Source organism: Lepisosteus platostomus, chromosome 3 (assembly GCF_059453375.1).
Source record: "Lepisosteus platostomus isolate fLepPlt1 chromosome 3, fLepPlt1.hap1, whole genome shotgun sequence".
Taxonomy (NCBI): Eukaryota; Metazoa; Chordata; class Actinopteri; order Semionotiformes; family Lepisosteidae; genus Lepisosteus; species Lepisosteus platostomus.
In genome coordinates this window covers 51877297-51897779 of record NC_142613.1, presented here as the reverse complement: position 1 = coordinate 51897779, position 20483 = coordinate 51877297, and the positions used below count along the sequence as shown (strand labels likewise).

At 43.5% G+C, this 20483-nt stretch overlaps 1 protein-coding gene across 1 annotated transcript in view; it reads left to right on the top strand.

Moving 5' to 3' along the window:
- LOC148675067 (leucine-rich repeat and fibronectin type-III domain-containing protein 2-like) overlaps positions 1-19952 on the top strand; it is a 167692-nt gene extending 147740 nt beyond the window's left edge. The window contains exons 5-6 of the mRNA XM_088626044.1: positions 8081-9476; positions 17458-19952. Coding sequence (XP_088482170.1) covers positions 8101-9476; positions 17458-18385 — 2304 coding nt within the window. The 5' untranslated portion in view covers positions 8081-8100 and the 3' untranslated portion in view covers positions 18386-19952. The remainder of the gene's footprint in view (positions 1-8080; positions 9477-17457) is intronic.
- Positions 19953-20483: the final 531 nt, after the last annotated feature.

Below are 20483 nucleotides of genomic sequence, written 5' to 3'. Positions count from 1 at the left end.
AAATTAAATTGCCATTCAATCAAAACATTTGCACAAATATGAACAAGTATTTGTGGTTAAATGAGAATATCCGTAATAATTTATCCCCTTGAGGTCTCCTTTTAAGCTGCGGTTTGAAAAGCTTTGATTAACTGCGCGTTGCTTTAAAGCACTGATACTGTAGCACTTGAATAGGACACTAGCCTGTTTGGTAGTGAGTGGCTAATTGATCCTGGGCTCTCATCCAGCTGTTACGTGAAAGAAACCAGGATATCAGCTTCAACAACATGGCTGGGGAGCTTCTTCCACATTCCCACCTCCCTTTGTGTAAGTACTGTAGGTGCTCGTCTTAAATTGAACATCCACATGGTTTATCTGGATGAGATCTTGCTACTGTAGCGTGTTAAAATCTTTCAACTTAACATCCCTTGATTTAAATTCTCAGTTTTTGCTGCGTTTCCTAACCTCTTGTTTGCCCTTTTGTTTGCCTCCCCACATTGACTAGAAACACCTCATTTTTCGACCATAACAGTCTTTTTCGAGCTCCCCTACACCTGTCTCCACCTCTGTACTTGTTCTTTGAAATCAGTTCCAAGTTTGAAATTTCACTTCAGGCATGTAGATTGTTCTGGAGAGATCTTCTCCATGCTTTCTTTGACAATACCTATACAAAATGCTGGAAACGCTATATTTCAGCGGCTGTTTGTAATTCACTTGACGGCAGCATGCCCTGATCTCTCTTGCTTGAAATCCCATATCTCTGTCTTCCAGGCACTGCTATTCCCTATTGACTACGCTGGAAAACTTTGGCAAAACTCATTTTAAAACTCAGCGTACTGCAAGAACTATAAATGCTGCGTACGGCTGCGAAGTGAAAAATGGAAAATTAAATAAAAAGAGGGATGCAGATTCTACAACAGATGAATTCTATTATGCCTAGGCTTGTTCGCTGTAACAGATCAGTTAAAATTTAATTTGCCTTGAGAAATTTCGCATTTTAATATTGCTGAAAGATGCACTTATTATTTTTCTTTCCTATTTTTGCACCTGCATTCTGTAAAGTTCAGGAGTCCACTTTTTTTTAAATGCAAAAAAGTATCCTACTTTTGTCTTAGAAATTCTAAATGAAAGGAGCCATACAGCCCATCCATATTTAATAGGTGGTAGCTGATTGATCCCAAGAGTTCATCCAGCATTTAAAGACACCAGGGTATCAGCTTCAACGACATGATTGGGTAGCATGTCACACACTCCAACTACCCTTTGTGTAAAGAAGTGCCTCTAGATCTCAGTTTTATATGTACTTCACAGAGTCTCCTCTAGTGTCCTCTGGTTTGTGTTTCATTGTTGAATCCGAGGAAGGATTCATAGGGTTGACTTTGTCAGTGTCTTTGAGGTTTGTGAAAGCTTGGATCAGTTTCCCTCGTATTTTTCTCTGTTCAAGACTAAAAAAGATTAATATTTTTTCCTGCCACTGTGAGACATGGTTCAAGGCTAAAAAGGTGTAGCTCTTTTAGCGTGTCAACATAGGCTCAGCATAAATCAGCATAAACTGATTGCTATTTCTATTACCATCAAACCAATTTCCACTCTAAATTGTAAGTCCTGTGAAATGCTGTGCATGCACCATTGGGAATGAATCCAAGTAGAAAGATTTATTTCTTTTCTCTTCCTTTCAAAGTCTAGTCTTAGTTTTGGCACTTGCTGATATCTTCCACTACACAATGTAAATCTATTTGATAAAAAAGTTGCAGAAATTGCAAAATCATTTAATTAGTTAAATAAGAACAAAAAGTTATAATTTTGGCTCACCCTTTTCCTCTATTCTATTTTGTTTCTTACTTTTGTATTGCACTTTTAATTTCTAAGGATCACAAAATACTTCACAGATCTGCTTTACTGAAGTGCAATAGGTGGCACACAGCAGCCATACTGTCACGCCCTCTGCAGCCAGAGGGCGCTCCTTCTCTGTCCTGTCCCTAGTTTTCGGTCTGCTGTCCTTCCTGTCCCTCTCTTTCCTTTGGGCTATATATTTCCAGGTCTTGCACTCTGTCCTCGCTCAGCATTGACGTTCAGATGTCCTGAGACCCGCCTAGCACCAGGGCGCCCCACGTTCGCTCCCTGAGGGCATAGGTTTCTATACGGCACTCCTGAACTCTTTGCACTAATGAGCCCGGGCTAACTCCCCGTCTCGCCGCTACGCATATGGGTCTTTTTCCGCTCTCCTGCTCCCCACGGTTAGTCCCTTTGGACGTCCGTGACACATACTGCCCCACCTGGGTGACACTCAGTGGTCATTCTGCTCCTCCAACCGCCCCACCTGGGAGACACACAGTGGTCATTCTGCCCCAGCTGCCCCACCTGGGAGACACACAGTGGTCATTCTGCCCCAGCCGCCCCACCTGGGAAACACACAGTGGTCATTCTACCCCAGCTGCCCCACCTGGGAGACACACAGTGGTCATTCTGCCCCAGCTGCCCCACCTTGGAAACACACAGTGGTCATTCTACCCCAGCTGCCCCACCTGGGAGAGACAAAGTGGTCATTCTGCCCCAGCCGCCCCACTGCACACAGATCAAGAGAAGAGTGAGAAACTGTTGCACTAGTTTAATTAAGGAGATAATAGATTCCATATGGAGTATTCCATATGGAGAGGACTATAAGGTGAAGAAATATCTTTTTGGTATGTTGTTTTGATAGATAAATCTAATTTATGTATCAAATATGTGTGAACGTATGATGTACAGTACACAATGCCTTGCAAAAGTATTCATCCCCTTCCAACAATATCCCATTTAGTTGTTACAAATAATATCTACACATTTTTCAAATTGCATATTTTCAGTTAAAACTTGAATGCTGAAACTTACCATGTTTATGAGGGAAAGAAGTTAAATGTCATCAAAAACTACAAAAAAAAATTAAAAACCTATGCTAATTGCACACATACCTCACATACCTGTCTGCCAAGAGTTCCCATGATTTATATACTGTATATGCAGATGTATTAAGACATAGTCGTAATCAATTCATAGTCATAATATGACTTACTAAATGTATTGGTGGTAAATTTCCTTTGATTTTTCTTGGCCATTGATCGTTTGTGTTAATTCCTGGCTGGGCTTGTGAGGCCTGAAGTGACTGTTGTGTGTCTGTGTCATGACTGGGGGGGGCCTGAGCCAGGACTCACCAAGTGGAACTGCACAACTGGCTACACACACCTGGGGTGTTCTCAAAGAGAGATGCATTGTGGGAGTCACGTCAAGCAGAGAGTTGCCTGTTGATGGACAGAGCAGAGCACGCACAGTCCTGCTGCTCCCCCTGCTGGTGCTGAGGTGTTGAACTGGTGAACTGGTGGGATGTTGAATTGGTGGTGTCACAGTGTGACGAAAGAAAAGTTGAGAAATAATGAGTGGTCACACATTTTAATGGGTAAGCATGACATTTAACCTGAGACAACTTGCTGATCTGACACTAAACTGCAGCACTGAAGTAACATTTCACAGATGTGACAACTGGCTATGGCGACCTTTTAGACACAAGTTTACCCAACACAATTCTTATAATAAACCACAAGGTATACAGTAAGTACAAAACAATTATATGCTCAGCAAAGACATTAAGATAAAAAAAGATACTAGCACAAGTTATATGAGACCTTTTTTACTCTGCCAGGTGTCCGTCTGTGCCACAAATTGAGCTCTCACTGTAGCAGTGATCTGTCACAACAGCCTTTCAACTCTTCACCTGCTCTTTGGCATTGACCAATTCCCCCATTGTGCTGCTCTCTTGTGATTGTCATGATGGGAGCTATTGAGTCCGGCCCTTTAAATTAAAAATGCTCAGAAACTTAAATAATTCAGCTTGCAATTTCAGCAAAGAGGGTGGTGATCCCAAGCTAATTCATCCTGTCCTGTTCCTCCTGTTAAAGATGTTGTCCAGTTCTGGGTGCAGTAGAGCTGTCCTGTTCCTCCTGTTAAAGATGTTGTCCAGTGCTGGGTGCAGTAGAGCTGTCCTGTTCCTCCTGTTAAAGATGTGTGTCCAGTGCTGGGTGCAGTAGAGCTGTCCTGTTCCTCCTGTTAAAGATGTGTGTCCAGTGCTGGGTGCAGTAGAGCTGTCCTGTTCCTCCTGTTGAAGATGTTGTCCAGTGCTGGGTGCAGTAGAGCCTGGGGTCATGAAGTGTCCCAGATTCAGATATCAAAGCAATCGTAAAGTTGGCCTTGGTTCACCTTGGTTAATTCAGTTCTGGGTAAGAGATTAAGTGTCAATCATTAGTCCATGTAGAAAGCATAAAACAGACAGGTAGGAGAAGAGAAGGAGAGATTAAACTGAAAAGAAGAGAGAAAAGGAGACAGAGGAAGAGGGAAGGTCGGATTGGAGCTAAGGATTTGAACCTTGTTAAGAGAGCTTGCTATTCTATGTTTTTTTGAGAACTCTGATTGCCTATGAATTGCTTGGTTTTTAACCAAGCAATTTATGAATTGCTTGGTTAAAAACAGCCTCTCCTGGTTAGTGGGTGGAATTTTAGAATAGGGAGATAGGTTCCCATTCATTTTGTGGCATCCAGGTCTAAAACTTGAGAGATTTAACCGCAGGTCGTATTCTGTTTAGTTTAGAAGGCAGCAAATCTTTTCTTTTGACCTTTGTAGGCACTGTTTAAGAGTTAAATACCTAGTAACAGTCTGGGGTTTTCTGGGTGATTAGGATGTTAGGCCTCTCGAATGTGTAGTGTATAAACGTCTAAATACTGTAGCACTACTTGTGTGCTGTATGTTTATGTTAAGCATAGATACACTGTCATGGTTAATAAGTATTTGTTTAAACCCTTTTCCTGATGACCTGGCTGCAGGAGTGGTGTGTCCCTCACTGACACCACATGCCTGTTAGTGCCCAGGCAGACACACAGGACTCAGACAGCTGACTGACTAATCCCACCCTGCCAGGCAATCCTCGGAGAGTCCTGGCCACAGCTAGTGTCATGACCCAGTCTCGAACCTGTGACCATAGAGCTCCACCTGCACTCACACCAGCTCCTTTACTACAGTAAGTCACTCAGAGGGCCCCACACACTGATTATTGGTTTGCATTTACATGCTAGAAAAACAAAACCTAAAAATAATCGTTTTTTTTCCTTCTTCAGAAGCAGAATCATAACTGATTTACATTTTTATGTTAATAATGCAAAAGCTTCTCCGCTCGTGCCTCTTTTGCCGATCCATTATCTTAAAATAATACCGGCACACAGGAGGCCGCTGAAGAAACACTGCCACACTTGTCTAGTGAGAATGATTGGTAGTCATCTGAGCCCTGCTGCATAGCAATGAGCTGCCTGACTGCCTGGGTGTCTACTGCTGTCTGTCAATGGATTTAAAAACAGCTGCTTCTCACATCAAGGACTGGCAGTGTCTGACAGCTGTCCGCTCAGTGGCTCTCTCCCCTGTCTCAGCTGCAGGGCGACTGTGGAGCACAAACACTCTTCTGTGCTCTTACAGCCCTGAAGGTCATCTGCTTTCAGAGAAAGTGCATTCTCTCTCTCCCTGTCCCTGCAACCGGATCTATACTTCTTCCAGCTTCCTGGTCCGCACTCTACAGTGCTCTTCCATAACCTGCCTGAGTATGGAGAGACAGAATGCTTACATACAACAATGACACCGATATGCCTGTCTGATTGGAACAGAAGCTGACACATAACAACAGGAGAAAGGTTACAAGGGAGAGGAGGTCATAAGACCCATCTGGTCTGATAGGAGATAATTGATCCCAGAAACAAATGCAGCTGTTTGCTGAATGAAACCAGGGTATGGGCTTCAACAATGTGGCTGAGTGGGCTTGTTCCACACTACCACCAGCCTTCGTGTAAAGACATGCCCAATTCTTCTCGGTTTTAAATGCACGTCCATGTTCATTTCTACATGTGTCTTCAGGTTGGTGTTTCACTATTCGTACTGAAGGATCTCTCTGGGCTGATTTTGTCTGCCAATGCCGTTGAGGATTATAAATACTTGTGTCTGGTCTCTGTTTGCAACAAAAAAGGTTCAGTTCCTTTAGTCTGGCAGTGTAGGACATTTCCTTGAGCTCCTGAAAAAGGTTACACATATTCTTAATTTACACATCAGTCAAATTTTAATATTTGTGTTGTGAGATACTTAAGACCCATAAAGGTGTGCCATGCAGGTCACAGAGTACTTCAGTCGGTCAGTGTAGCTGTGCCTATACTGGGCACCTGCCAATGGGAAACTTTTAGTTTTATTTTTCTGTCAGTCTTAATAGGAGTAGGTGTTACTGTCATTATGAATGTGTCACTTTTAATACTGCCTCACGTCTGTCTGTAATACGACATGTCGATTTGTGACGGTGGGACTGACGTCGGTGGGTTAAAGGCATGGCCACAGCATGCTAGTGGCTCTCTTGTATAATTACATTGTATCCAGGCCAGAACTCACTATGCCTGCCTCTGTCTGGGGTGAGGTCTTCCTCAGGTGTCTGTTTAGGATGTAATGGGGAATGTAATGTGATGCTTGGCTATCCTGCCCAGCAAATCAATGCTCCTAAATGTGGTCCTGTCCTTTTATGCAGCAGAGGTCGCTTGCTAATCAACTGGCTTACTTACACTTCTCTCCTTTCAGATGAAAGCCATTTGCTCTGAGATCTGCTTTTACACACGCTCATTCATCAGGGCTGCTGCTCTTTAGCCTTCATCTGGCTGAGCGAAAGCCTTTTATGCGATCAGCACTCATTCTCTCTCTCTCTCTCCTTTGACTTGGCACCTGGAGTTATTGTAAAGTCAGGGGATGTTTTAATGTGACTGCCGCCAAGAACTGTCCACTCAACTTGCCTTGTTGTGGAAAAAATAGATCTGCAGTGTTGAATCCCATACATCAAATCTGTGAGATCTGGTCAATTATAAAAATATAAGAAAGGGTCATTCAGCCAATCTAGTCCACTTGGTAATTAGTAGGTTATTGATTTATGGATATTGCTGAACAACATCTTGAAAGAAACCAGGGTATTTGCTTCAACAACATGGCTGGGTATGTTGTTCCACACTCCCAGAAGTGCATTACAGAAGTGCCCAGAAGTTCTCCATTCACCTGGGAACACACAGCACCATTCTGCACCAGCAGCCTCACCTGGAGACACACAGCACCATTCTGCACCAGCAGCCCCACTGGAGACACACAGCACCATTCTGCACCAGCAGCCCCACCTGGAGACACACAGCACCATTCTGCACCAGCAGCTCCACTGCAGAGCAGATCAGGGCAAGGAGAGAGAAACTGCTGCACATCTTTACATAGGGTCTGCATGAAATATAGTGATTTATACAGAGAATACAGAGAAAAGCGATTTCACAATAGGACATGGGACCCAAATAATAAACAATTATTTGAAGTTTGTGACGCATTTCCTATTTACTCTGGTTAGTAGTTTGAAAAAAATTGTCCTTGTACTTAGACCATTATTAAGACACATTTCATGTCACTATCATATTACATAGGCCACTGAGATTGCCATGTTCATGATATCAGATATAAAAACTACACTTAATGTGAAACTAATTGCAGATTTCAACCCATTTAATTTGAAACCTTTGCTTTCAGCATTCTAATAACTCATTGAAAATGGACACCTTTTTTTCTGTTCCTTATTGTGACCAAATCTGAGACAATGATTTAATGGGAGTGTCAGATGAGGGCAATAAGTTTTCTTGGAAATGAAACCAGGTATTTGGGGTCCCAAGCGAACACAGTATGCCCAGACACTGCAGTTTCGTACCCATGTCATTGGCTGACTAACACTAGGATTCTCTAATCCTTTAGGGAGCCCAGGGTCGAATTTAGCCAGGACACTGGCGTTAACCTTCCTGCATTATAGACAGGCCTGGGGTCTTTAATTAACTGAAACAATCAAGCAGATTATGAAGTATGAGATAACCACTGCATTTCGAATTTGGCCCATTTAGAAAGTGCTTTTTTGGGAATATAAAGGAATATAATGTGCTAACATTCACTTTATGTGAATGTTAGCACATTCTCTTTATACAATTGTTGATGACAATCACAGCTCCTGAGTGACTTTCCTTGTCTTGGTTTGCGGCAGGTCCCTGTGTGTGATCTACCATGGACAAAGTGCTCTGCAGCCTCCTGATTCTGGGATCCGCAGTGATGATGGCCCGCGCATGTCCCAAATACTGTGTCTGCCAGAACCTCTCCGAGTCTCTGGGCACCCTCTGTCCATCCAAAGGCCTCCTGTTCGTGCCTCTAGACATCGACCGCAGGACTGTGGAGCTACGGCTGGGTGGGAACTACATCATCCGGATCACCCAGCAGGACTTTGCCAACATGACGGGCCTGGTGGACCTCACACTCTCCCGCAACACCATCAGCTCCATCCAGCCCTTCTCCTTCGGCGACCTGGAGACCCTGCGCTCCCTCCACCTGGACAGCAACCGGCTGACGGAGATCCGCTCAGACGACCTGCGGGGGTTGGTCAACCTGCAGCACCTCATCCTCAACAACAACCAGCTGAGCTGGATCTCCAACGAGGCCTTCGAGGACTCCCTGCTGACGCTGGAGGATGTGGACCTCTCCTACAACAACCTCCGCGGAGTGCCTTGGGACTCCATCCGCAAGATGGTCAACCTGCACCAGCTAAGCCTGGACCACAACCTCATCGACCACATCTCCGAGGGCACCTTCACTGACCTGCAGAAGCTGGCCCGGCTGGACCTCACCTCCAACCGGCTGCAGAAGCTGCCCCCGGACCCCATCTTCGCCCGGTCTCAGAACAACGTGGTGCTCACCACCCCCTACGCCCCCCCTCTGGCCCTCAGCTTCGGGGGCAACCCCTTGCACTGCAACTGCGAGGTGCTGTGGCTCCGCCGGCTGGACAGGGAGGACGACATGGAGACCTGCGCTTCCCCTCCCAGCCTGAAGGGGCGCTACTTCTGGTACATCAAGGAGGATGAATTCATCTGCGAGCCGCCTCTCATCACCCAGCACACCCACAAGCTTCTGGTCCTGGAGGGCCAGACGGCCAGCTTGAAGTGCAAGGCCATCGGCGACCCCACGCCCGTCATTCACTGGGTGGCACCCGACGACCGGCTGGTGGGCAACTCCTCCAGGGCGGTCGTCTACGAAAACGGCACTCTGGACATCACGATCACCACCTCCAAGGACTACGGGACCTTCACCTGCATCGCTGCCAACGCGGCCGGGGAGTCCACCGCCTCCATCGAGCTGTCCATCATCCAGCTGCCCCACCTCAGCAACGGCACGGGCCGCCCCTCCCAGCCAAAGTCCCGGCTCTCTGACATCACCAGCTCGGCCAAGACCAGCAAGGGCGAAACCAGGAGTCCGCCGGAGAGGGTGGTGTCGGTGTCGGAGGTGACGGCGGCCTCTGCCCTCATCAAGTGGTCGGTCAGCAAGGCCGCCCCCAGGGTGAAGATGTACCAGCTGCAGTACAACTGCTCTGACGACGAAGTGCTGATCTACAGGTAACAAGGGAACGGGGGGGCACAATGTGTTGTGTGGATTTAAAACAGCGAAATGCAAAATCATAGCCTTGCATCTCAGTTTCCTGAACAGAATAATTGTCAAAAGGGGAGAAAGGTGCTCTTCAGGGTGTTGTTTTCTGTTTGGCACTCTCTGTGGTGATCATCATCATCATCACATCATCACAAATGTCTCTGGGCTCTTTAAGTGAATAGCACATGAAATGTGAACTTAAAAAAAATACATGGGAAGGGAATGGTTCTGCAATAGCATTGCCTGAGATGTCTGTGGTTAATTGCATTGAAGCGCAAACATATCACTAACAGATCCCCCAGCTCGTGTCACAGAAGACATGTGCAACATCACCGCCAGGTCTAATGCTCAATCAATAATGGATCATGCAAAGTGTTCAGTAAAAAGTCCTTTGTTCGGTAAAGAAGATATGTTAATAAATATGTCAACAGCTGGCAGAAAGAAAAATATAAATCACTTTGTTCCAAATATAATTTTTAAAGCTACTTACTGTCTGTCACCTGGTTACCGGTGTCACGTTAAGTATTAGTTACCCCTGTTTTTCTAGTAGTAATCTAAATTTATTACCTCCAAGACGTGGTGTTGTTACGGATACAAAGACAACATAACAAAAATAAATTAAATCCACCATATATTTGATGGAAGAGAATACCACTGTGCCACCACCATTTAAGGAAACAGGTTTTGTTAGAATTTTGATGTAGCCACTGTACATGCCAAGTACTGGCCCACTGAAACCACTTACAGCAGGAATCTCGTTTTCCTTCAGGCAATGGTTTTACCAGCTATGATGGTAAGATAATCAGGTTATAAGTCGGAAATACTGTGATTTTGGGGTATTAACTGAGGTGTTTTTGGTAACCCAGCAAACAGAACCTTGCATGAGTCACGCCTGGATAAAATACTGTAAAAGCACGTACTGTAAATAACATATGAACATAGACACCTACTGTAAGTCATACAGTGTGTAGTCTCTTCTAGCTCAGTGTTTCCGATTCTGTATTTCAAATTTCTGATTTACGGATTTTGAATACTTGAATCATGTCTCCTTGCAGTCTTCTCTGTTCAAGAATAAAAATATTCAGTTCCTTCAGCCTGTCAGTGCTGGACAGTCCCGTAATACTTGTATCAGTTCTCTTCTCTGTTCAAGACTAAAGAGACTAATTTCCTTCAGTCTGTCAGTGTAGGACAGTCCCTTAATACTTGCATCAGTCTCCTCACAGTCTCGTCTGTTCAAGACTAAAGAGACTCTGTTCCTTCAGTCTGTCAGTGTAGGACATTAGTTTAAAAACAGTAATGTACCTAGTTTCTACTTTGGGAACAGCATTATCCTTTCTGTATCGTGGTGACTGAAATTGTATACAATATTCGACTTAATGCCTCACTAGTGCATGGTGCAATTTTATTATAACATCAATTGATTTAAATTCTGACATTCTAGTACTTGATCTTACAAACCAACGCTTCTGTAAACCAAAGAGCCCTGTTGTAAAATAGGTTCGTGCTTCAGGATATGCAAATTAAAATGCCAGAAGCATTCAAATAGTATTTAAAGTGGTACAGTACAGTAGGTGCCATATTTTACTGCTACTGTAAGTCACCCCTACTGTGTCACTGAGCTCTAATAGGAATGAGACCTGTTGAATATATTTTACTATGTAACAGCTAAGGTGTCACATGAGACACCTTATGATGATTTCATATCCACCTTATTCTAAAACTTGCCTGGTTGGCTGTTTACTTGAGAAAAAATAGCAAGGTCCCCTGAGGCCTTTTACTGGTGATTAGCCCGAAGCTTGAATGTATTACTTGGATCAGAATTTTTAACTCTCATAGATGAATTCTGTTTTTCACACACATGCGTACACACTCACACCTGCACAAAAACTCCATTCTTTCTTCTTGCTGTTCCATTCCAGCGGCACTCCACACAGGTTGAAAAGTGGAGATTTTTTTTTAGAGAGAGGAAGCCAACGGAAGTCATTTTCCTGTAGCAGGACACCCACACATTTACTGTTTGTCATGGTATCTTTGTGTGGAGGTTCTCTCAGATTGTGACCCCACTCGGATAGTCATACAGTACTTACAGGTAAAACTCACGTGCTGTGACTCCCGGTGAGTCAGTGCAGGGGTGTGGAAGGATTCCACACAGGTTCGTCACCCCGTTATTCACAGAGGGGCTTGCGAGTCCCCGGACACAGGTCGCTGGGGGGACTGAGAGAGCTACAGACATCTGCTGCGCTCACAGGAATACAAGAGTAAAACCTTCCCTCTGTTTTTACAGGAGGAGGAAGAGGAAAGGGTGAGCTTTAAAGAGGAAAGCAGAGGTCATTGAGCAGAACACTACAATATTTTCTGCTGGTTATTGGTGGAATGCAATAGACAGAATACCTGGATTAAAACTTCATTTTACTAATATGCAGAATTTCCTTTTCCTTCACTACCTGCTCACATGCTGGGGCACCTAGATATGGTGTAAATCATGGAACAGTACCGGTGTATTTTATTTGATTAGTTTTAATTCAACTATCTCTTCACAAATGCAGCTCACTTTAAAAACACTGCGCATGTGCACCTTGACATAAGCGTTACTTAGAGCTCACCGCATTCATTTATATTCAAGCAGCATCAACAGATATTTGAATAACCTCTTGTAGCCTTCCACGATCAGATTCCTGCTGAGTAAATGTATTTGTACAACTTACTATGTCACCTACATCTGTCCTGTTCTGAAAACTGATTAAATTGTAGGAAGACCCGGCTAATTAAAAGCCCTCAGACTATGAATGAATTTCAATTATCAGAAACACAATTTAGTCCATTAAAAGCTGCCTGTCATTCATACTAATACATTAAAGGCATATTACCTGTTAAAAACAGATCTGTAATTACTTTAACTAGTTATAGTCAAATATTGCATTGCAGGCCACAGACGTTAATTTCTGAACTGTTGCAGACCTGTCATGTTTTAAGACGTGATAAGACGTCCCCTTGGTAAAGCCGCAGGCACTATCTTCTGGCACAGCTGACAAGCTGGATGAAACAATCACCTAATTGGCAGTTCTCAAGCAGGGGCTTTCGTATCCTACCAGACATTGCTGTGGACTCCAGGACTGATCTGAAGCTTTCAGAAATTCCAGTTTCCAAAGCAAATGAAAACAGATCTCAACTTGAAAGCGGGGATTAAGGGCATAACATAATACAGTGCTGCTAATTGAAAAGGCTGGCCTGATGGATTGCAGTCTAAATGCAGTTTACAAAGTTCTATATTAGTTATGGACACAGACACAAAGGTGACTTCCTTTCTCTGGGGACACTGAGACTTTCAGAAAGTTGTTTGGTTCAGAGTCCCAGCACTGCTTTGATCCAAAAGGCCTATCTGCTTTGTGGACAAGACGTTTTGGGAAAACTGGGGGATGACAACAACCTCATTTCCAAGCCTTTGAGATTGTTACCTACCCCTGCATTTGCTAACCTGGTGGGAGCAGGAAAGCAAAGCCCTCCTCACCATAGTGTTATCCAGGAGTTCTTTAACACTGAATCCTTCTGGTCTTCAAGACGGCATAAGACTGAGAGATGAGAAAATGTAGTTCAACCTCTGTAAAATGTCAATGTGAAAGAGGAAGCATAAGAACATAAGAACTGTTAGAAACGAGAGGAGCCATTCAGCCTATCTGACCTGATTTTTAGTTAGTAGTTAATTGATTCCAGGATCTCATCCAACCATTTCTTGAAAGAAACTAGGGTATCCACTTCACCAACCTGAAAGGGGAGCTTGTTCTACACTCCCACTACCCTATGTGTACAGAAGCCAGGGTATGGGATTTCATATGTCAACTCATCTGGTTTCTTGTACCGTTATTGGCAGATGTGGTCCCTAAACTTAAAATCATGCCACTTCTTAATCCATCACCTCGATGAACAGAACTCATAAATAATTCAGAAAAAAAACACGCTATGTCAGCTCCTCTCCTTCCATAGAGCCTTGGTGTGAATTTTTCATACAAACGTACACTCTTAACCCTTACAGGAGCCTCAGCTACTCATCAATGTGCAGTAATGTATTCTACTGGTCAGAGAGTATTCAAAGCCATAGTACAGACATGAGAAAGGTTACAAATGAGAGGAGCCATTCAGTCCATCCGATCCCTTTAGTAGGTAATAGTTATTAAACCACATATATCATCCAGGTGTTTCTTGAATGAAACCAGGGTCTTGTCTACAACAACATGGCTGGATAGCTTGTTCCACACACCCACAACCCTTTGTGTAAAGTGCGTCCTGTTATCAGTTTCCACTTATGCCTCCTGGTTCATCTAGATTGTCTTTCTACACATGGACAAATTAAAGTATTGAAAAAAAAGTCACTTTCATATGTTCTTATCCTCTGAAATTATCTTTTTTGTGCCTTTTTTGTTAAAAGGCTTCACAATGTGTTTCTGCAGGGATGCTGGAGATAATACATTAAGGGCTTTTGAGTAGGAAATCCTGGCAGACCATTTAACACTCCCCTGTGTAAAAGGAGCTGGTGGTATTCTTTTCATGCTTTAAAGTGTCCATTAGTTAGCAAGATTTTTCTTACTGAAGATCTAATACACTGGCATGGATTCAAACAGCCCAAAAGCACTAGGAGTCACATTGTATTTTTATATTTAGATGAAAATGAATCAGAGCCATGACTAAAAGCAGTTATAAAAAAACATTAATATTAGAAATTAAATAATACAGAAATTAACATGGGATTTTCCATGAATTGAAATCTATATTTAATTCAGCCATTGTGTGAATAACAGTCTCTTAAAAAAGATTTCAGAAAGAAAGTATCTATATATTGTGAAAATCATTACTTTCATATCTAGTGATCTCATGTGGCCAAGTAAAGTTTATAAAATAATTAAGATTTCCAAATGTCAGATTTGCGAAGTCATTCTGCAATATAAAGGAAATTAATGTTAACTGAGAAAGGTTCTCAGTTCTGGATGTGTGTTATCTAATCATTAGCAGTTCTACTTTGTTATTAAATATTGAATTACTTAAATTAATTAACATTTTCAACACAACCCCAAAATCCATCAACCCAGCACAGACAACTAAGGCGACTACAAGAGTATTACTAAGTAGGAGACTACAATTCTTTGTGCAAAATGACCAGCAGGTCATTTATTAAATCGCTAGAAGTGCAAAATGGCATTTTTGAAAATTGAAATATTGACACATCATGCAAAGCACCACGAGTCTGTTGTACCCATTACCTTAAAAAGGTTTCTTCCTGACCCTGAGCAGAAATTAATTTGTGGTCAGCTACAACAGGATAGCATTTATCCGTAGCAACATGCAGTACATTTACTGCATACAGCTGAGCTGCAGCAATACAGGAAAGTACAGTACCTCACCTAAGGGTGGAACACCAGTGGTTCACTTGGGATTTGAAACAGCAACCTTTCAATTTCAAGGTCCACCCCAACTACTGTTCCACACTACTGCGAGAGTAGAGCAGTGAGGTGTCCTATGCTCTTTTTCATTCCTCATCTTCCTACGATGTGCATAGGATAATAAGAAAGGTTACAAAAGAGAGGAGGACATTCGTCTTATCTTGCCTGTTTGGAGGTTATTTCTTACAGTAAGTGAATCTTATACAGCTTTTTCCTAAAGGGTATCTTTTGTTTTGAAGGGTATCAGCTTCAAATACATGGCTGGGTATCTTTTCCATATCAGTACACTAATAATTTCTTACACTTCTATAGCGCTTTTCTGGACACTCTTCTCAAAGTGCTTTACAGGTAATGGGGATTCCCCTCCACCACCAGCAGTGTGCAGCCCCTCCTGGATGAGGCGACAGCAGCCATAGTGCGCCAGAATGCTCACCACACACCAGCTCTCAGTGGGGAGGATAGCAGAGTGATGAAGCCAGTTCAGAGATGGGGATTATTAGGAGGCCATGATTGGTAAAGACCAATGGTAAATTTGGCCAGGATGCCAGGGTAACACCCCTACTCTTTTCGAGAAATGCCCTGAGATTTTTAATGACCAAAGAGAGTCAGGACCTCGGCTTTACGTCTCATCCAAAGGATAGCGCCTTTTTACAGTATGGTGTCCCCATCACTATCCTGGGGCATTAGGACCCACAGAGACGGCAGGGTGAGCGCCCCCTGCTGGCCCCACTAACACCTCTTTCAGAAGCCACTTTAGTTTTTCCCTGCTGAGCCAGATGAGGGTTTATAACTTTCTCATATTCTTACCATGGCTTTGTATACTCTCTGACCAGAAGAGCACATTTCTGTGTCAATCACACGGCGCATCAGACTATAGCTGCGCAGTGATGAGTAGATAAGTCTCCTGTAAATGTTAAAGACTGTTCATTTGCATGAGAAATTCAAACGGAGGCTCTACAGAAGCAAGGGGAGCTGAGACAGCTCGTGATTTTGTCCAAATTATTTATGAGTTCCCTTCATCAAAGTGATGGATTGAGGAGTAGGATGACTTGAAGTTAAGGGACCACATTTGACATGCCAATAACGGCGCGAGAATGACAATACTGACAGAAAGCAAGCTGACGGCAATTACAATGTCTTCATATTCTGCCAAACTGCCAGCACATAACATTAACACCCAGTTAATTACCTAAATGAGTCACATGGTGCACATGTTCTTGTGGTGCTGTCTTAGTCAGGAGGTGTTTGATGAGATACAGAGATTTTGTCAGCTGTGTATGGTTTCCAGTCAGGTTGTGCTCTCTTTGTTTAACCTTTAATGTGAGTTACAGTAGGTCTTTGCATAAACTTTAAAAATCCAAAACCCTATGTGATATTATGTTACAGATTACACAAGCAATTTGATCACCTACTGTATGATGTTTCATTCCAACTCAGTGTTTAAACCCTACCTGAGACTAAAGTGGTGTTGGCCACACTCATCACATGAGGTCTGATGAAGTTTCAGCTGGTTCTCTTAGTTACATCTTTGTTATGTATCTGGGAAATATGCACACAGTGACTTTTTACACTGGATTTATGTGCCCTGTCTGTATTTTCATGATTTGTGTGACTGTGACCCCTGGATTTACTGCCAGATTAAGATTATTAATCTTAATTGAAGACCCTTAACAAAGTGATAGTGTGACAACACAGCCTGGCTGTAAATCCAGGGGTCGCAGTCACACGTCATGAAAACTGTGTTGTCACCCTATCACTTTGTTAAGGGGCTTCAATTAAGATTAATAATCTATAATAGGTTATAGTAAATAGATAGTAACGATAATAAACAGATTAGATTGATCATTGTAATAGATTACTAGTGAATAGATTAGATATTGTTCATTTGTAGTATATTACTAGAAAATAGATTGGACTAATAATCTGTAATTACTACATGATAATAAAAAGGCCTGACAATTATACAGTATGTGCTACATGAAAATATAAATAAAAAAGGGTTTGTACAGTACTACTGTTTTCTCAGCTTTGTAGAATGCCTTTTACAGTAACCATGGGTATTGTGGATGTAATCCTTGAATATTATCAAGATCAATTATGTACTTAGTATACTAATAAATATGTTATATTATATATATGTTAAACTTCCATCCATTTTCTATCTGCTTCATCCAATTCAGGGTCTCAGGGTCACTAGAGCCTATCCTAGCAAGCAGTTGACAGAATACACCCTGGACAGGACGCCAGTCCATCTTAGGGCACACACAGACACAAACACCTACACTCACAGCAGGGCTACCTTGTTATGAATAAGACACATATTTTTGTCGGAAGGAAAGGCTTAATTATTTGTCCCACACAGAGGCATATTGCTGAGTTATGTTTGCAATTGAATATACAGGTTTTTAGAACGAAATGTTGTAAATGGGTTAGGCAAGTGGATGTTTCTCATTTATTGGTCTGTGAATTGGCGGTTTGGACTTGGTCAGTGATTCTCTCTCTCACTGTGTCCTTTCAGGATGATCCCAGCATCCAGCAAAGCTTTCCTGGTGACCAACCTGGTGTCGGGAGTCCAGTATGATCTCTGCGTCTTGGCCATTTGGGATGACACAGCAACCACCCTGACCGCCACCAATGTGGTGGGCTGTGTCCAGTTCGTCACCAGAGAGGACTATCCTCAGTGCCGGTCACTGCACAGCCAGTTCCTGGGGGGGACTATGATTCTGGTCATCGGTGGGATCATCGTGGCCACGCTGCTGGTCTTTATTGTCATCCTGATGGTCCGATACAAAGTCTGCAGCAGCGCCAATTCTGGGAAACTCCCCGACGTGAGCAACACCTACTCCCAGACTAACGGGGGACACAACGTCCACAACGGGGTGCTCCCCCAAGTGAACCCCAAGGTGGTGGTACGAGACGAGCTGATGGAGTTCAACTGCGGCTCCCTGCAGAGCAGCTTGTCATCCTCGTCCAGCTCGCTGGCCAGCAGGGACTGCGATGACTACAGCCTGCACAGCAACAAGAGCACGCTGTCCAACAAGTGGAGGCCGGTCTCCTCCAGGTCCCGGCCCAACCTGGATCACCTCCTGGGGGCCTTCGCCTCTCTGGAGCTCAGGGCCCAGAAAAGAGAGGCCGGGCCATCCGAGTCGGCCACCCCTACTCTGGCCCCCCATTCGGATAAGGAGCCCCTGCTGGGCCGAGGGGACTCCAAGCTCAAAAGCCTTCTCACGTTACCTCTGGAGAGCAAGCCCAAGCGCAGCCACTCCTTCGACATGGGCGACTTCACCACCACGCAGTGCTGCACTTACCCCAAAAAGATAAGCAACATCTGGACTAAGAGGAGCCTCTCGGTCAACGGGATGCTTCTGCAGTACGACGACGGGGACCTGGAGGAGAGCAAGGCCAACTACGACAGCTCGGAGTGGGTGATGGAGAGCACGGTTTAAGCAGATCGGTGTAGTTATCTGGAACCAGGAGTTACTGAAACCCTGGCAGGAGGGGCTCCCCAGCTCTGTATACCCACACCGCATGAAGACCATTCGTGTGATACCTGTCGGCCTTCTGTCACGCGCAAACCCTCAGTGGGATTTCCACAGCTCATCAACCCCTGTCTGTCTCCATCCTCCGTCTCTCTGCACAGTTCCAGGATGTCGCTGCCCGAGCCATAAGAATGGATTGGCCTGGGAAGCACTGGCAGAAATTAGATTCCCATCCAGCAACCTGGAATAAAATCGTTCATCTGATGACTTGGAGTTTTCCAAAAGGATATCAGTGCCCGGCGGAGTGTTTCCCGGGATTGGAATTACCGTTGGATTGAAAAACTTGCGTCTGAAAGCTGCCCCTTATGTCCCTACCAATCCAAGGAGACGTACTGCAGAGAAGAACTGCTTCAAAGTGGATACAAATTGGTAGGTTTTGAAAGACGGATGTTCAAAGGAATATCATATATTGAATGAAATTGGATATCGGCTACTAATGGAAAGGGACGAAGTCTGGCGTGAAATGCGCCTTGTCAGGGAAAGAGGAAAACATGTACAGTGGATTCAGATTCCTGCTTCTTCCCAGGAGACTGTGGGAGTTTTCATTCGTAGAGATACGAGAGAGAGAGGATTAGCATGCGCCTGCTCATCTCCTTGAGCCCTTACGCGGCCTCTCCGACATTCGATTTAGAAACCAGCTGCTCTTTCGTGGTCAGGCGGGACGTCCCGGGTGGAATGAGAAATCCGTTCTCCAGAAAACAAACCGCCATGAATCCCAACAAGGGTGTAAACCTCGCAGTTTCTCCAATGAGGAAAAGAGGTTCTCACATAAATCGACAACAACAAGGCTCAGAAATATATATATATATTTTAAATAGATTTGTTTATCTGGATGTTTATTTTTATTTAACTCTTTCAAACTGGACAGAGAACAGATAGCTGAACCAGTGACCTTTGAAATACATGAACCTGACACTAGAAACCATGAGGCTGCAGCACAACTGGGCTTACAATGACATGAAAACTCTGAGATAGAGCAGGTTTTGTCTATGAACATATCGCTTCATAGATTGAAATGAGAAAAGCACAGGGTTCCTCAACACTACTGCTCTATTTTTTATAATCTGGATTACTTTGCCAAGAGACAAAGGGAGAATTTCTTCAACTGGCAACATTCACAACATCTTCAGTATCTCACTCAGTATGCTGAGTTCTTTTCAGTGGACTTATATACAATATATTTTTTTCCATTGGTTTGTTAATTTGTTTTGGTTTACCTTGCATACTGTTCTGTATATTGCACATTTTGTACAATAATTAAGTGAGTACGTGAGGTGAGAGACTGTATAGCAGTATTTTTATTTTTCTTTTTGGAAAAAAGCGAGGAGGTGCTGAAACTGAAAGTGTTCCTAAAACGAGTGTATACTTGATCTTGCCTAGTCATGTTCCTCACCCAGAGTTGTAGAAAATGTTTCTGTGGTCCAAACTTTTTTTTTTGCTACAAAGAAGGATAAATATCAAGAATTCCTAAAAACCACAATGCTTGTGTTTTTTTTTAACTTCACCCCCAAGGTCTTGATTGTCTTATAGCTGGTGTGTCTTCCTGTCCTATTAGGTTGTTTCCTCTACACTGGTTCCATGCATTTTATAGGCCTCTATATCTGTTCATCGTTGGATTGCACAATATTGGACAGATCACACAGATCAAGCAGCTAAATTGATCCAATTAAGCAAATAATCAGATTGTGATTTTTAGGAAAAACTTAGGCAGCATAAAAACCAGAAACGCTGATAAGGCTTTTTCCAAATGAACAATTATTACAGCTTGAAGCAATAGGCTGACCTGTCAAGAGCAGCCTAGTCAGGGAGTGTGCTGGGCTCTTCTGTTTTTCAGGGTATTTGAAGGTGTAAGCGTGTGTTTCAGCTGTGCCAGCGCTCAGGGCTCTAATGGGCACGGGTTCAAGAGTGGCATACAGCTCCAGCTCTGTAGTAGAATTTGGAAAGAGCTATTCCAGGTCACCTGAAACTGAAAACTTGAGGTAAAAGACATTGCAATAAGTGCAAA